The 16,429-nt window shown below is 43.7% G+C and overlaps 1 protein-coding gene across 4 annotated transcripts in view; it reads right to left on the bottom strand.

The window, feature by feature from the left end:
• Window positions 1–16,429, bottom strand: part of PCNX2 (pecanex 2) — a 306,833-nt gene that overhangs the window by 213,148 nt on the left and 77,256 nt on the right. For all 4 annotated transcript variants that reach the window (XM_064594619.1, XM_064594618.1, XM_045877819.3 and 1 more), the window contains 4 exons: window positions 15,316–15,461; window positions 8,184–8,337; window positions 8,065–8,097; window positions 329–500 (listed from right to left, as the gene is read on the bottom strand). In XM_064594619.1, coding sequence (XP_064450689.1) covers window positions 329–500; window positions 8,065–8,097; window positions 8,184–8,337; window positions 15,316–15,461 — 505 coding nt within the window. The remainder of the gene's footprint in view (window positions 1–328; window positions 501–8,064; window positions 8,098–8,183; window positions 8,338–15,315; window positions 15,462–16,429) is intronic.

The raw sequence follows: 16,429 nt of genomic DNA, 5'->3' as shown, positions 1-16,429 counted from the left end.
CTGCCACCCTGGTGGCAAAACCACCCCCACCCTGGGGAGCCCCCTGACACCCCACACCAGGCACCATAGTGACCAGTCTTCAGATACTACAATGTTACTACTTCTTGGTCATGGATACCACAATCCTTTAGAATAATTCTGCTATTGGATGGTGTAGGGCTCCAGCTCCCAGACCATCTTCTGAAGGTGTACAAGCCAAAAGAGAAATGCACATCTCTTCATCCAGTAACCACATAAGGATGTTTCTCCTGCTAGTGATTCAGAATATAAAGGGGAGACATATCCACCCTCCTCTATGTTCTTCCCCACAACCCCCAAATTCACTCACCTATTAAGAGGTCCCTAGCTGACTGGAGGGACCTTGGAGAGAAGAGCTTCAGGCCATAGACAACGTAAGTGGGAGGGTGCCGGGCTTTGGCCCCTGTATTAAGAAGCAAAATAAGGCCACACAGCACACAAAAATAGATTGGTCTGCTATATGTTATGATTTGGTTGTGTCCCTAGAAAAAAACACAATTTCTGAATGGTACCTATTATTTTGATTAACAAAAGCTTCATAGTCAGTAATTCACATCATATCATATCATATCATATCATATCATATCATATCACACAACTTAAAACATAAATCACATTCTCCCCCCTCTCCCTCCATAATTCATATATACAAAACACCAGGAAAAGAAAAAAAAACTCTGATACTTATTCTGACAATTAAGAACAAGAATATAAAAAAGAATGTTATGCCTCTCAGACTCAACAAGATTTAGCCGAAAATTTAATTACCACCCTTAGATACAATCTAGATCTAATGCAACGCGTCCCTAATAGTGAAACATCCATTTGTATTGTTCATTTCAAGGGCAAAACGAAGATAAACCCTTATTTGCTCTACATGGTCTAACTTGAGCCCTGCTATTAATAAGAAACAGAATTATAAGTGGTGGGCTTCGATTTCCTTGTCTTAAAAAGCAAGCTAATACAGGTGCAAAGTTACACCCGCAGAGATTGCATAAAACATCTTAGTGTAGCACAGGGGGAATAATCCAATTTTTAAAAAGTCACCATTTATATACATTTTCCTTTGAGGAAGACCAAAAACTTAACAGATCTCATCTTAGCCCTCAAAATATTGCTATGAGGAGAAGTAGAAACATTTTTATTCTTCTCCTTAAATAGAAAAATTAAGGAAAAGATATAACATCAAACTTTCCAGGGCAAAAGCCAATGAAGAATTTATATGTCACAAACCAAAGCACAATTCATAAAGTTCAAAAAACCAACAAAAATGAATTAGGGGGAGAATATTCTTTGCAATTCATGAACTACTTTGGGTATAAAAAGTAAAGATTAAAGTGATATGGGTTCGCATGTGCATATTTAAAGTCACTGCCTTGAACATAGTTATATTTAGAAATGCAATTTAAATTGCCACTGCTTCTATAATAGAATGGTCCTATTCTGAGACCATCTTTTAATAGGAAGGAAAACACAGGCTGTCCATGGGGACTGGCTATGTTTGGCCCTGAGTCCAGACTCAGTCTTGAAAGGAATATTTGCACTCTTCAGAAATTTCCTTTTGAATCCAACTGGGTCATAGATTAGTGGGTATGGGAATACTTTTTGGGCATTAAAAAAAAAATTGAAACTAAAGCCTAAGTGAAATCTTAATGCATTTCTTATCAAGTGAAAAGCAAACTAACTTGGTTGGTATAGACAGCTACTTAATATACAAATACACAAACATATAAGACATTCCTCAAAGTGACACCATTTAGGATATAAAATTAAAGAGCTGCCTCCCACTTGCCCTGATTCTTCCTTTTCCTAAAAGGTTAAAAATACATTTTCTAGGAATTGAAAGTCTGGTCTTGAACAAGTTTGTGATATCATCTTAAATCTGCCAAGTCAAAGTTTATTTATGGGCATGGGAACGCTCCCTTCGTAATTGTAATTTATGAGACAAAACTTAAGGCTGGCTCCCTGACAAAGAGCCTGCTCTCATCATCATGCCAAAGCTTCGCTTCACTTCCCATTCTATGTTTTGGGTCCCTCAACCATTCTAAGCATATCACTAATGTGTGGCATAGATGTCACTTTTATTTTCCTTGATTCCTAAGAAAGCCTACTAAAAATATTCATTCCCCTGCTCCCCAATTCCTTGTTTCACATATGAATCAACCATCAGACCCCTGAGGACTGATGTTTCTTTTTTCCAGTAGGAAAATTCCACTCGCTCCTCCAGGTGAAGTCTGATCAGTCTTTTTTTTACAACTCATCCAACTATTTCCCGTGTGATTTCAACTTTAAAATACCCCAGGGGAGCGTGCCCAGCTTCAGCTGTGGGGCATCTTGGAGGATGTCCGCATGTGCAGCTGGATTCCCCATCAGCCCCCGCCACACGTACAAGGTCACCACCCCGCTTTGGGAGCAGTGCAGCAGAAGGGTGAGGTGAAAGAGTCTATCCACATCTCCAGGAACCCCCCCTCTGGAGAGTGGGGGTGCATGTGGCTAAGGGACGAGGCCATTAGAATTCTCCTCTTATCAAGACATCAGGCTGGTTGAATGCTTCAAACTTGTTAAGGAAAAAATAAAAGGCGTTTATTCTAAGGAAGAGGGGGGCTCAGAGAATCTGGAGTGCACTGGGCCTCGGCAGTGAGGAAACCCGGGCTGTGAACACCAGCCCATCTCAGCCAGCCGCAGGTGCCGGCTCCAGGCTCTCGGCCCGCGGGTGTCCTCTGCTTCCTCGGTCCGCAGGGCAGCAAAGGGCCCCCTCATACCTGTGGAGGCTGCACACCTGCTCCTCCAGCCATGTTCAGGGGCCCAGGATTTTTGCTGGCGGCTGTGAATTTATCTCACGCCAGGCCCCATGCTACCCACATGGTTAATCCTCGGTACAGCGCTAAGAAGTATTTATTATTCTCATTCTGCTACGAGTAAACTGAGGCATACGTTTTATGCCTTAATTTTTTGCCAAATTAAGAAATCTGCCCCCGGCTTCCCGGGCAGGAAGCAGTGTGGCCGAGCAAGGATTTGGCTCCTGGGTGCTAGCCACTACATCCTGTCCCCCAGCAACAACCAGGAAGAGGAGAGTATTCGCCACTGGGGCCTCCCAGGCCCAAGAACTCAGCCTGACTTCACAGAATTTCATTCATAATCATTCTTTAAACACATTCTGCAAAGCAAATATAGAGTGTGGGGGAAAGCATTAGCAATAGCTTTGGGGTGTTGACTTTTCCTAAGAGAGCTCTGGAGCGTGGAGAGTGGGGAGAACCATAACCCCACGTCCCGTCCACTGCTCTGGGACACTGTGTTAGGGACGCTGAACCCCCATCGCTAACATAGGAATGGCTGTTTCATAGTTTCTTGCGATGGTGCAGGTTCGTTTACTCAGATCTCATCTCTCCGTGCCTGTTGATGAGTTCTTTTTTACTCTAGCATTAACAACTCAGCTGCCGTTTAGAGTCATCTGAGCGTTTTCAACGATATGTTTCAGTCGCCCGTGTGCGTGGAGCGAAAGGAGGAACGCTGTGGGGTGGGCACGCTCTGCCCTACAGAGAGCAGAGCCCCAGGAAAGCCTGAGCAGGTGAGTAGTCTGTGACTCCCCACCTGGGGTGTAGAGGAGAACCCAAAACATTCCAGAGAAGGCAGTAGAGGAGATAAGCAGCAACCAAAGGGCCAAATAATTCCTATCAGCTGACTGTTAAAATGCTACTTCCATTTAAATACGGTGGAAATCTGACCAGCTACTTTAAAAATTGAAAAGGCACAGGCAAATGAGTTTCTGTAAGCTCAGTTTATAATTTCATATAGTTTACAATTTCATTTCACAGAATGATGTATTTCAGGGCCAACTTCCTAACTTTCAGGTCTATGAATTTTGACAAATGGGTTGATTATGTTGTCCAACCAAGGGGGCAGCGAAGTGCCCAAGACAGTACCCTCAGAGTGGGGGCCAAGGTGCCGTCCGCTCTGCCCCCACCTACCTTACACATTTGCCCACTGCCTCAGCACTTCCCTCCGCGGCAGTGAAAGACAGACGGGAGGGTGGTGACCTAAGTTCCGCCCCTATCTCATGGCAGAAATTCAGTAGATAAGAATTCAAAAAAGGCCATTTGGAGTGGCGCAGGCTTTAAAGAACACTTTTTTTGGAGCAAAGTAAATACCCAACTGAAGAGATAAACATAATTTCATTTTCAATCAAGAGCCACTAAAGACTAAGTTGACCTTCTTATTTCTAGGACTGAGAATTGAGAAAATTTTTGTATGTCATTCAAAATCATTCCTCTGATAAACACTAGGAGATCATGGTAAGTCACGTAGACAGTATGTACCCTCAACATGACATGATGAAAATGGCTCTTCCCCTCTATGGTCTTGCTCCCACAGTTGTACAACCCCAGTCTAATCATAAGATAGACATCAGATAAATCCCAGCTGAGGGGTGGGCTACAAAATCCCTGACCAGTAATACTCCCCAAAACTGTCAAGATCATCAAAAAATAAGGGAAGTCTGAAAAGCTGTCACGATAACTAAATGCAATGTGGTATCCTGGATCCTCAAGCAGAAAAGGAACATTAGGTTAAAACTAAGAAAATCTGAGTAAAATATGGATTTTAGTTACTAATAATGTATCAATATTAGCTCACGAGTTGTGATAAATGTGTGGGGTATGGGAACTCTCTGTACTATCTTCCCAAATATTCTGTAAATCTAAAACTGTTCTAAAATAAAAAGTATATTTACAAATATCATTCCCCAGGCACATGGGTGGCTCAGTCAGTTAAGCGTCTGCCTTCGGCTCAGGTCATGATCTCAGGGTCCTGGGATGGAGCCCCACATCGGGCTCCCTGCTCAGCGGGGAGTCTGCTTCTCCCTCTGCCCACTCATGCTCTCTCTCTCTCAAATAAATAAATAAAATCTTTAAAAAAAAAATCATTCCCAGTGATTTTTAAAATAACAGGAAGTGGTACCAAATGTCTTCACTGTATAGTAGCCAGAATTGATTGAATAGAACACATAACAAGTTACAGCCCTTGTTCTTTGGAGTTTGTACCATGAGCAAGGAAACAGGAAACTTACTATATTATAGGCCCAGTGCTGGCCTCATTATATATATTGTCCAATTCACTCTTTACCAAATCCAACTGAGGTTGCTCTTATTATCCATATTTTGCCCACAAAAAACTGCTAAAATTTGTCAAGTGCTTCCACAGTACCAGGTACTATGCTGAGCACTTGACTACAGTATCTTCTTGTTCAATCCCCTTACAATCCTGTTTCATGATTTCCTCTTTTACAGGTGAAAAACCTGAGATACATAGAAATAACTTGCCCAAGATCTCTGGGTTTGTACATGGTAAGGCTGGATTCAAATCCCCAAACCTACACACCACCCCAGGGTTGCTCATGTGGCATCTGAAATCACCACCATTATCATCACCTGGCAGTGGGGGGGTGTGGAGATTCCCAGGTGCTGCCCCAGCCAGACCCACTCAGAATCCCTGCAGGTGCTGGAAAAGGCACCTGAGTCTGGCTCTGTGCAGGACATGCCCATTTTTTGCTGCCTCTTAGATATCCTACTGAACTGGGGTGCCTCGTGGCTCAGTCGTTAAGCGTCTGCCTTCGGCTCAGGTCGTGATCCCGGGGTCCTGGGATCCAGCCCTGCACTGGGTTCCCTGCTCTGCGGGAAGCCTGCTTCTCCCTCTCCCACTCCCCCTGCTTGTGTTCCCTCTCTCACTGTGCCTCTCTCTAATAAATAAAATCTTTAAAAAAAAAAAAGATATCCTACTGAACTTTGCTTTCTGGGTGATCATCAGTGGTTACTGTTGGTTAGACCCGTGTATAGATCTGGATAAGTCAGTGAAAAGCCTCATCATCCATTATTATATGGTGAGTCTCTGATCCTCAAATGCTGTCAGTATCCACCCAAACTATCAATTTTTTAAGCTCTCCTATAAAAGTTTTCTTTTATAACCAGATGCATTTCTGTCAGGCCCAGGGTCTGTTGTACTGTATCTATTAACACATCATTAATCCTGCATTTATATCTGAAATATACAGAGTGTTTGTATTTTTGCTATCTTCTGGTTTGAACGGCTGGCTCAAAATTCGCCACCTGTGTGCTCTGGAAGGAAACAAAGAAGAAACATCGGCCAATTGCTCTAAGAGCAAGAATTGACTGAATTTGGTAAAAACCCCTTCCCGGCAACGGTAAGCAGCCAAAGCAGTGTAGTTTTGAAAAGCATCACGTGATGCCCAGGGCTAGAATTGGCGGCGGGCCTGAGAGCCGCCTCTGTGCCCAGACTTGGTTTGCTCCCCTGACCACCTCCTTTCTGAGGTTTTCACATTTATAATCTGGAGATGGTGTATCCGCCTTCTCAATGCCCACCTGGCTCAGGCAGATGGCAAGAGGAAACACTGTAGCTCCCGTATTTTCTCTTCCCACTAGAACTGTGAGCAAACTGGCAATCCAAATCGGGGGCTACTCTACTGAGAAACCTGTGTGAGCAAATTAATAAACACATGTCTGATTATGACAGTAAGAGAAGTCATTTCTAGATACTCCCTGACTGTGCACATGCTGGCTCACATACAGGGATAGCTGCTTGACCGGGCCCTTTAGGAGCTAGACCACTTGACGCACGGTACTCCAGTTTAGAGCAATGACAGAGGGGGGCTGCTACCAGCCATGACAAATCCACAGGGATTGAGCAGTTGTCCTCACCATCACCTCTCCTAGCATGTTCTGCATTATTGCGGAAGGTACCTGCAGGAAATGAGTGTTTAATAGCATCTAACACCCCTCCCCCAAGTCACCCAAGAAAGCGGTGACACTCAAGTGCCATTACTAGAAAGGAGGTTTTATTTCCTGAAGCAGATGGAGGAGGATGCAGCATCCAATGTGGGCTTGAGCAGAGACTTCAGAGCTTCCCATCTCTGCACACACCACCTAACCCAGATTTCTGATGATAATCACAACAATACATCTTAATACCCTAATTATGCTGCTTCTACTTATCTTGACATTCAGACTCTGGACTAAAAGAAGATGTATTATATGTAAACCAATTATGGGGAACAGAGGAATTTAACAAGATAGCAACGTATGCCATGTGATCGTCCAATTATAAGCTTTTCTTAATTACTATGAGCTAAATATGAGCTATCACAGATTTAAAAGCATTCCTAAATCCTGGATATGAATTTTTTAAAAGCACAATGGAGGGAAGATCAAGCTTTCTTTCTCTGGAAGGGTTTCGGCGGGGGGCGGGCACAGCTCACCATAACAAAGGAAAGAAGGTCCTCAAAGAGCTGAGAAGTCCGCCAGGCAAGGGCTCGGCACAAAGGTGTGCAGTTGGGGTACCTGCGGGGACCGTGCCAGACCCCGTCCCCCGGCACCCCGCAGGGGCAGGGCAGCTGGGTCAGTGGAAACCATGCTCATAGAAGGACGCGGGAGCACCAACAGATCAGTATGGTGAGCCCAGAGGCTCCGCTCTAAGTTAGCCCAAAGTTATGTGGACGAAAAGTAACAATACTCTTGCAAAGGTGGAACGGGAGATCAGCTTCATGTAAAGAGCATAATGACTAGTGCTTACACAATGATGTTACCAGGAATGCTAGCTCCCCGCTCACTCAGCAACATCTTATTCAATCCCTAGAGGCATTTTCATTATCCTTGTTGACATGCAGAGAAACAGAGACAGGGCAAGTACACATATCCTGCTCAGGGTCCAACATTCAGCGGAGGAACCGGGAAACAGAAGCAGGCAGTCTGACTGTAGAGACCAGTCGTCACCCCCTGGGCTGCATGGTTGGCCCTGACGTGAGGCCAGTGGGATAGAAAAGACCCTCTGCATCCTGTTACCCCCCCTTGCCCCCCGACTACCACCCACACCACGCTCTCAGATCTAGCCCAAATTTGGCAATCATGCATTCATATTTCTATTTCTATATTCACTATACGTACATTGATATATATTTTGCCTTTTGAATAGGTTTTGTTCCTCTATCTTTAACACAAGCAGACAAGATAAGCTACTTGCCCGTTATTTGAAACTTACGTGGATTGGCGAGGCAGGGTCAGGCTGAACGCTCTAGAACAGAAATCAGAGGTCTCTGTGTCATCATCTCATGATTTCAAGGGTACATTAGTGATGGTAAGAATTAGAGGTGGTCTTGCCTTTAACAGGGAATACTGGCAGCTGGCCATGACAAGGCAGAAGAGGAGCACCCACATGTCCTTGCAAAAGCCTTGGTTCAATGTCAGAAATCCGAGGAGGGAAACCAGGACAATGAGTAGAACTGCCAGCACATTTTCCTTGACATCTTCCGTTCTGTGTAAAATAAACAAATGAAAACAAAGGAGATAAAAGGTAAGCCTGTTTCTAAAGATAATACCTGAACACAGAGACAGCAGAGTAGTCGCCTTAAGCATGCCTTTATATTTGGTAACAAAATTTTAAGGTTTCTTTTCCTTCTTTCCTTCCTTCCTTCTTTCCTTCTTTCCTTCTTTCCTTCCTTCCTTCCTTCCATTCTCCCTGTATTTTATAAGCAAAATCCATATTTTAACCCCAGTTTCCTATTATTGAAATAAATGAAATATAATTCCACTGAGTCTCCGTTATCACTAAACTGGGCCTCCTGGGGAAAACAGTTAACTATTCTGTCCGCTACGTGAAATGCGTTTCAGACAAAGAGCTGCGCTGGTTCCTTTCGATGGGGGGAGGGGAGGAAGTGCATTAACACCTGGCTAAAGCAGGAAATCCTTTCCAGATACAAGCTCTGCAGCCAGAATTTGCTTCCCAGTTTCCAGAGCCAGGAGAGCTCCAGCCAGAGAGCTAACGTGCAGAGGGTCTGACTGAGGTGTGTCATGACCACAGTCTCCCTGGGTGGTGTTCTCTTGAGGGACCTCTGGGCTCATCCAGAGAGGGGTGCTGTCACTGAGTGTGAAGGGAGACAAGTAAGGGAGCTTGAAGATGATAAGACAAAGGGATGAATGCTGGGTCTTGGAGGCTAAGTAGGATGGGGAGGCAATGAGGATAGGAGAAGCTGCTAGATGAGAATAAGTGGTTGGATCAAGTGCTCGGGATGGCTGGGCAACATTTGAGGTGGGATTATGACTTTAGAGGTGAAAGACTTCTATGGAAGGACAACACGCCGGGCATAGTGATGGGAGGAAGAGGCTGAAATGGAGTAAGGGAGTATGGTGTCGACTGCAAGTTCAGGAGCATAGATGGGTCATTCCCAAGAATTCTGAGCATATTTTTTGCCTCACCAATTTTTGCTCATGTACATACATTATTGTTAGGAAGGGATTATTGTCTACTTCATTCCTGGCAAGTGGGCACTTGTGAGCATTTTTTTGTAAATGAATAGACATTATTTTAAGAGCAGTTTCAGATTCACAGCAAAATTGAGGGAAAGTATAAAGAGTTCTCACATAGCCCCTCCCTGCAAACACACACACACACCCCCTGTCCCACCATTAACATCCCCCACCAGAGTGGTACATGTTATAATCAGCCAACTAACAGTGACACATCATTATCAACCGAAGTCCATACTCCGCATTATGGTTCATCCTTGGTGTAATACATTCTGTGGGTTTGGACAAATGTATGGTGAAATGTATCCACAATTATAGTAGCCTGCAGAGTATTTTTACTTCCCTAAATGTCCTCTGTTCTGCCTATTCACCCCTGCTTTCCCCCAACTTCTGGCAGTCATGGATCTTTTTGCCATCTCCACAGATTTTCCTTGTCAGACTGTCAGATAATTGGAATCATACAGCAGGGAGCCTTTTCTGGTCAGTTTCTTTCACTTAGTAATATGCATTTAAGGTTTATTTGTGTCTTTTTTAATTAATTTTTTTTTAAAGATTTTATTTATTTATTTGACAGAGACAGCGAGAGAGGGAACACAAGCAGGGGGAGGGAGAGAGGGAGAAGCAGGCTTCCCACTGAGCAGGGAGCCCGACGCGGGCCTTGATCCCAGGAATCCGGGATTAAGACCTGAGCCGAAAGCGGACGCTTTAACGACTGAGCCACGCAGGTGCCCCAATTTATTTATTTGAGAGAGTGTGAGAGATCGAGAGAGAGCAAGAGAGCGCGAGCAAGGTGAGAAGCAGAGGGAGAAGCAGGCTCCCCTCTTTGTGTCTTTATATGGCTTGATAGCTCATTTCTTTTTATCGCTAAATACTATTTTACTATATGGACGTACCATGGTTTATCTATTCACCTATTAAAGTACATCTTGGTTTGTTTCTAAATTTTGGCAACTATGAATAAAACTTCTATAAACATCCACGTGCAGGGTTTTGTGTTAACCTAAGTTTTTAATTCATTTGCACCAAGGAGCATAATTGCTGGGTCATATGGTAAGAGTATGTTCGGTTTTGTAAGAAACCACCAAGTTATCTCCCAAAATGGCTTTACCATTTTGCATTCCCACTAATGACAAATGGGAGTTCCTGCTGCTCCATACTGTTGCCCACATTTGGTACTGTCAGTGTTTTGGATTTGGCCATTCCAATAGGTGTGTGTATCTCACTGTTGTTTTCATTTGCAATTCCCCAATGATGATGTGGAGTATCATTACATATGCTTACTTGCCATCTGTATATCTTCTTTGGTGAGGTGTCTGTTCATATCTTTTTCCTATTTTTTAATCAGGCAATTGAGATGTACAGAATCAAGATGCATAGAAATGTGAAGAAGTCAGATATTATGATGCTCAAGCTGAAAGTTAAAAAAAAAATTTCGGGGGGGGGATCAAAATATATTTGGTAAAAAGGAAAATTTATGGGTTTTGTTTGTTTGTTTTCCACTATGCACTTCTTACAGAGCTAAATATATTTTGTTAGTTCAGGTCCATAAAATTCTTTATGTATTTTTTAGAGTGCTCATAACATTTTGATGTATACTTAAAAATATCTAACGGCTTAGGAACTTTTAAAAAAAACAAAAATTTCAATTAAATGAACAGACTTTTTTCCTATTTGGGGGAAAAATAACATTCCTGAAAAATATTTTTCCCCAGATCTTCCTCCAGCAGGACTCCATTCCTCTGCCCCAGCCCCCCATCATTCCACTCCCAAGGCTCCTCATGCATCTCTATGTAAATACCAGGTGAAAAAGTTTACTCACTGGGCAAGGAGTGTCATGATTAAGGCTGTACTTTAGAAAGATTTATCTGGCAGAGGTTCACAAGATGCACTAAAGGGGAAACAGCGGAGCGAGGATAAACAACACTCCAGGGGAGAAGTAATGAGGGTCTGGAAGAGGGTCAAGGTTGGGAGGCTGGAAAGGCAATGTGACTTTGAGACACAATACAGACCAGAGGGGAAAGGACTTTGAACGGACTGTGTACAGTGAAGGATTGACTGAAAGAATAAAGATGATTTCAGTCTGGGGAAGAAAGGATTGTGGCAGAGTCAATGGCAGAAGTTAGGAAGGGGAGCTGGTTTGCAAAGGGACATTGATTTGTTTGTTCATGCAAGACTGCTTGGCACCACTCTAGATACTTGGAATACATCAGTGAACGAAACTTCTGGAACTTTCTTTCCAGTAGGCAGTGGCATAAAATATGTAATATGCACACAAAAAAAGTATATTATATAGCATTTGGAGATGATTAGTGCAATCAAAAAATAAAATAGAACAAGGTGAGAAGAAGTACGAGCGTCTGAGTAGGGTTCTGTCGTAATTTTCAGCAGGGAGGTCAGGCTAAGCCCCACGGAGAAGGGTCACTTCTCAAGTGTGCCCCACCTGGGGATTCCTACATGAAGGGGTCAGGAGGCACAGGTTACCTGCCGAGATGATTATGGTATGAAGGAGTAACCAGCAAGACAGGAGGAAAACCAAGAGGGGGCTGAGTCCTGGAAGCCAGGAGAGGAAAAGCATACCAAGGAGGAGAATCGACTTTGTCAGAGGCTGCACATGGGTCTCATAAAATGACGGCAGAATGGTGAGGTCAACGGTGACCTTGACATGGGCAGGCTTGGAGTCTGTCCAGGGAGTGAATGGAATGGGCTTATGAGAGAATGGGAAAGAGAGACCGCAAACGAGCACAGGCAGCTCTTCACGAAGTTCTGCTGCAAAAGAGCACAGAGAAACCAGACAGTGGCTGGTGGGAGAGTGGGTCAAGAGGACTTCTAAGGATGGGAGAATGAGAGCATGTTCTCAAGATGACGACGATGACCACGAGATCATTCGAGGAGCAGGAACGCTTTTCCCCACAGCTTGTCATGTGGCTGACTTATCCTTCTCTCGTTTCTATCTCCGTCTGCGTGCGTCACCTCAGAAAAGGCTTCTGCAACCCCCTGTTCTGACATGAGTGTCCCTTCGTTCCCAAATTTCTCTACCTCAGGCCTTTGTGTGTGTCTTTCATGTGTCTCCCTCGTGCAGCAGAATTCGAGGGTAGGGTGCTAATCCTCAGTACCCAGTGCAGAGGAGCCTCGCACGGAGCAGGTGCTTGGCGTTTGGGGCTTTTTAATTTATTGAATGAATGAACAAAGGAATGAAATGATGCTCAGATGGGCAGCTTTTTCTTTTAGAGGCCAATCCGGAAAACTAGATAAATGAAAATAAAACCTATGTGTTTTGCAAGATGAGGTAATAGCAGAATAAAAAATAAGAGAAAATGAAGGAGGGGCGCCTGGGTGGCTCAGTCCATTAAGTGTCCAACTCTTGATTTCGGCTCAGGTCATGATCTCAGGGTCCTGGAGTTGAGCCCCACATCAGCTCTGCACTTAGCACGGAGTCTGCTTGAGACTCTCGCTCTCCCTCTGCCCCTCCCTGCCGTGTGCTGTCTCTCTAAAATGAATAAATAGATCTTTTTTTAAAAAGGGAGAGAGAAAATAAAGGAGCATAAGGACAAGTCCAAAAATATATGAGGAGAATGAATGCCGAACCGAAAGCAAACTGTAAAATCTGCAATTATAAGAACCATGAAGGTATGATCAGAGAAGGAAGTATTTTCAAGGAAGATCAGCCTGAATTCCAGAGTAAAGTTGAAAATTACCAAACAGAAGGCCTTAAGCTATGGGAGTTTATAGCGATGATTAGCTCAGTTTTGGTGCCTGTAATTCACCAATTTCCTCTACTTCCTGCCCAACCCTTACTGTTTGTTTTTTATTATGCATACTTTTCCTTTATAAACCTTAATTTGGCAATTCAAGTTCATTAATCCATGTGGAGCTTTAAATACAAATGTCCCCCAATGAATATCAAAGGTAATTTATTTATGCCTTTTGAAATTTTACTATTAGAGTAAAAAAATGTAAAATTTATTGTGTAAATTCCTGTTTTCTTAAACAGACCTTTCCGATCATCGCTGTCCTAACTAAGAAGGTGAGCTAGGGAGGTGTGCCATAATACAGCCCTACATTGTCCTCAAGGCCAGGCTGAAGGGCTGACTTCTCATGCTTGGAATCTGTAGTTTTACAAAGCTCCCAGGTGATTCTGATCCACAGCCGTGTTTGGGGAAAATACTCTCCTTGCAAAGGTCCCAAGCTGCTAGGTTTTTCCAGGTTAGTGTTTGGGTTTTTCTTCCTCTGTCCTTGCTGTTAGCTCAGGGTTCATGCTGTCTTATTTCCCCTCTTAATTGGCCATGAACTGGAAAACCAGATCCCCTCATGTGCTAATAGATGCCTGAAAGTCAGCTTATATGGGCTCTGAAGATGGGGTGATTTCTCGAATTAAGGGCCTAAATTTTAGTGTCTGGGCTTGACAAAAGCTACTTTGGCTGCCCTGATTTCATTTTATTTTTATTTATTTTTCTTCTTTCTGGGTTCTGGGAAAATTCCAGGTCATAATAACAATAACAGCATTTAAAGAACACTTTCTATGGCTAACTTGATTTAATCCTTGAAATCTCTCCCTATATAGATTATCCCCATTTAACAGACAGGAAACTGAGGCACAGGGAGGTTTCACACCCATCCTTAGATCACAGCACTAGTAAGTGTTGGGCACTGGGCCTGATCCCCAGGTTCTTTCCACACCAGTTGAGGGACCCATGAGTAAGGGAGTGGTGCTGTCTCCACACATCCCCGAACACTGCCTTGAAACCCAGTGTGACCTGCAACAGAAGTGATTAAAACTATAAAACTCTAAACTTTTAAAAACTGCAATAATCTTCATCAATCTTTCTTAGACCTTAATTAAATTATCAGTTAATGTGTTGCCACTGAGTGGATTTAAGTAACACGCCTAGAAATCTGTAGAAATATTTGTTTCTAATTGAAGGGTTAACACAAGGTAATCCAACTTTCAAGAATTCCTTTTTAACAGAAAATAAAATTAATATTTCAGGAAAAAAAAAACCTGCCTCATCTAACAGGATGTATTATCTCGGACTAGTTCAGTTACATTTGAAATGTTCGTCTTGAGTGTGCGCCCCTGGGGTGACATAGCGTTGTTAGAAAAACCATTAGAACTCCATTCCCTGACTTGTGGGTCCTGAAATTTACTATTGTAATTTTGCATGACTATAGTTTTTTAGTGTATGATCACACCATTTAAGACATTACTATAACAAGTAGTCACTGGGGGACCCACTACAGCAAGGCAGGGAATCAGCCTTCCCACTGCCCCCACTGGCTGGCATTTAACCGTGAAACTCTGCATTGGCTGATGATGGCGTCAGTAAAGGCATCTTGGATTTTCAAACCAACACTCCCATCAGAACTGCATGGCCCCTGAAGATCAAAATCCTGTCCTTTGTATACCGTGAGATGGGGGTGGGGGGTGGGGGCAGAGGTGAAAATGGGAAGACTCTGACCTGGCCCCATCTCCACCATGCCTTAACTAACTGGACCCTCTCCTATCTCCCTCCCCGTCCACTGACTACTTCTCCAACCCCACACTGGATCAATGGAAAGAAGAGGCGAGAAATAGTAAAAGGGTTTAAAAGGAAAGACTAACATTCCAACTGGTGGATCTCTTCATTTGCCCTTGTCCCCCCCTCACCCCCGCCCCCCGTCCACGTCCAGTCGGCCAGGCTCTGTGCTACCCATGGAACCTCAAGCCTTCCTACGAAAATGTGGGAAGCCACGAGGAGACCAATGCATGACCCCATGCACAGGGCTAACCTGAAGTCTAAACCATGTTCCCTAATTCTCATATCTCCCACTGTCTCCAGTTGTCAGGATCTCACCGCTTCGCCTTTGGGTTTGCAGCACAAAAGGTATACGTCTTGAAAACGTTCCAGAGAACGCGAGCAAGTGGCAATTTCTTTTTACAAGCATGCAAGTGCACTCTTATGACCCCATCGTGTCTTTCATCCACGCATTTGTGTGCTCAGCGGCTTACCGATCAAGTAACGCCAACAAGGTAAGTCGATCGTACCAGACTTTAATCCACTTGCCAGGGAAAATGATAAACTTGTAAAACTGCTCTCGGTTAAATTTTCCTTGTGTTGAAGAACATGACGAGTCTTCCAGATCCTGACTCAGATGCTTTTAGGTACCAAAAGAAACAACAGAGAAAGCGTTTCATACTGACATGTTATTATCATAAATATACCTCATAATAACAGAAGTACAAAAAGCAGATGTTTCAATTCTGAAACGTAAACCAACATATTTAATAAAAATGGGTACTCTCAGAGAAAGATAATGATCAACAAAAAGAGTCTTTCTTACCAACACACTTCAATTCCATTATAATGTACCATTAAATTTACTCCTATCAAAACACTGCTGTTAATTAAGGCCAAGAAACTGCTGTGAAAATAATTCTCATAAAAGATCAGAATTCAACAAAAGATATGAAACGGCTTAATTTTTGAAAGGTATGCTATTTAATGTAATGTTGAAATAAATATTTAAATTTTACCAAGAGTAAAAAGATTTTCATCGCCAATTTTGTAGGTCGTTGGTGGGGCCTGATACAAGAAACACTGACCTATCTGTAGAAAAAAAATCTAAACCAATAAAACAAATGGGAAACAAAAGGGAAAATTTAATTCCAGGTTTAAAATGTATTAGCCGAGGGGGGAAAGATGGCGGAGGAGTAGGGGACCCTATTTCAGCTGGTCCCCGAAATTGAGCTGGATATCTACCAGACCACTCTGAGCACACACGAAACCAGCCTGAGATGTAAGAAGATCGGGATCTCTACAAACAGAATATCATAGGCGGTTGGTTTTGAGGTACGAAGCGGGGAGCCGTGATTCTGCGGGCAGATATCGGAGGATAAACGGCAGCGGGAGGGAGCCTGGCCCTGGGGATCCTACACCGCTGGTGAGTGACAGCCTCACGCGATGCGGATGGGCATAGACTCGCAGACCAGTAGCGGCGGGGGAAAGGACTTTAGGGCAGCCCCCGGGACGGAAACCCAGGGCTGCGGGGTCCCACGCACACGAACTGCAGCCCCCGGGATGCAAACCCAGAGAGCCAGGGTCGCGCTGGTGAATTGCAGCCCC

Source organism: Mirounga angustirostris, unplaced genomic scaffold (assembly GCF_029215605.1).
Source record: "Mirounga angustirostris isolate CCGP_5_RB_7025 unplaced genomic scaffold, mMirAng1.0.hap1 SCAF_6, whole genome shotgun sequence".
NCBI classification, from domain to species: domain Eukaryota; kingdom Metazoa; phylum Chordata; class Mammalia; order Carnivora; family Phocidae; genus Mirounga; species Mirounga angustirostris.
This window is presented reverse-complemented; position numbering and strand designations above follow the sequence as displayed.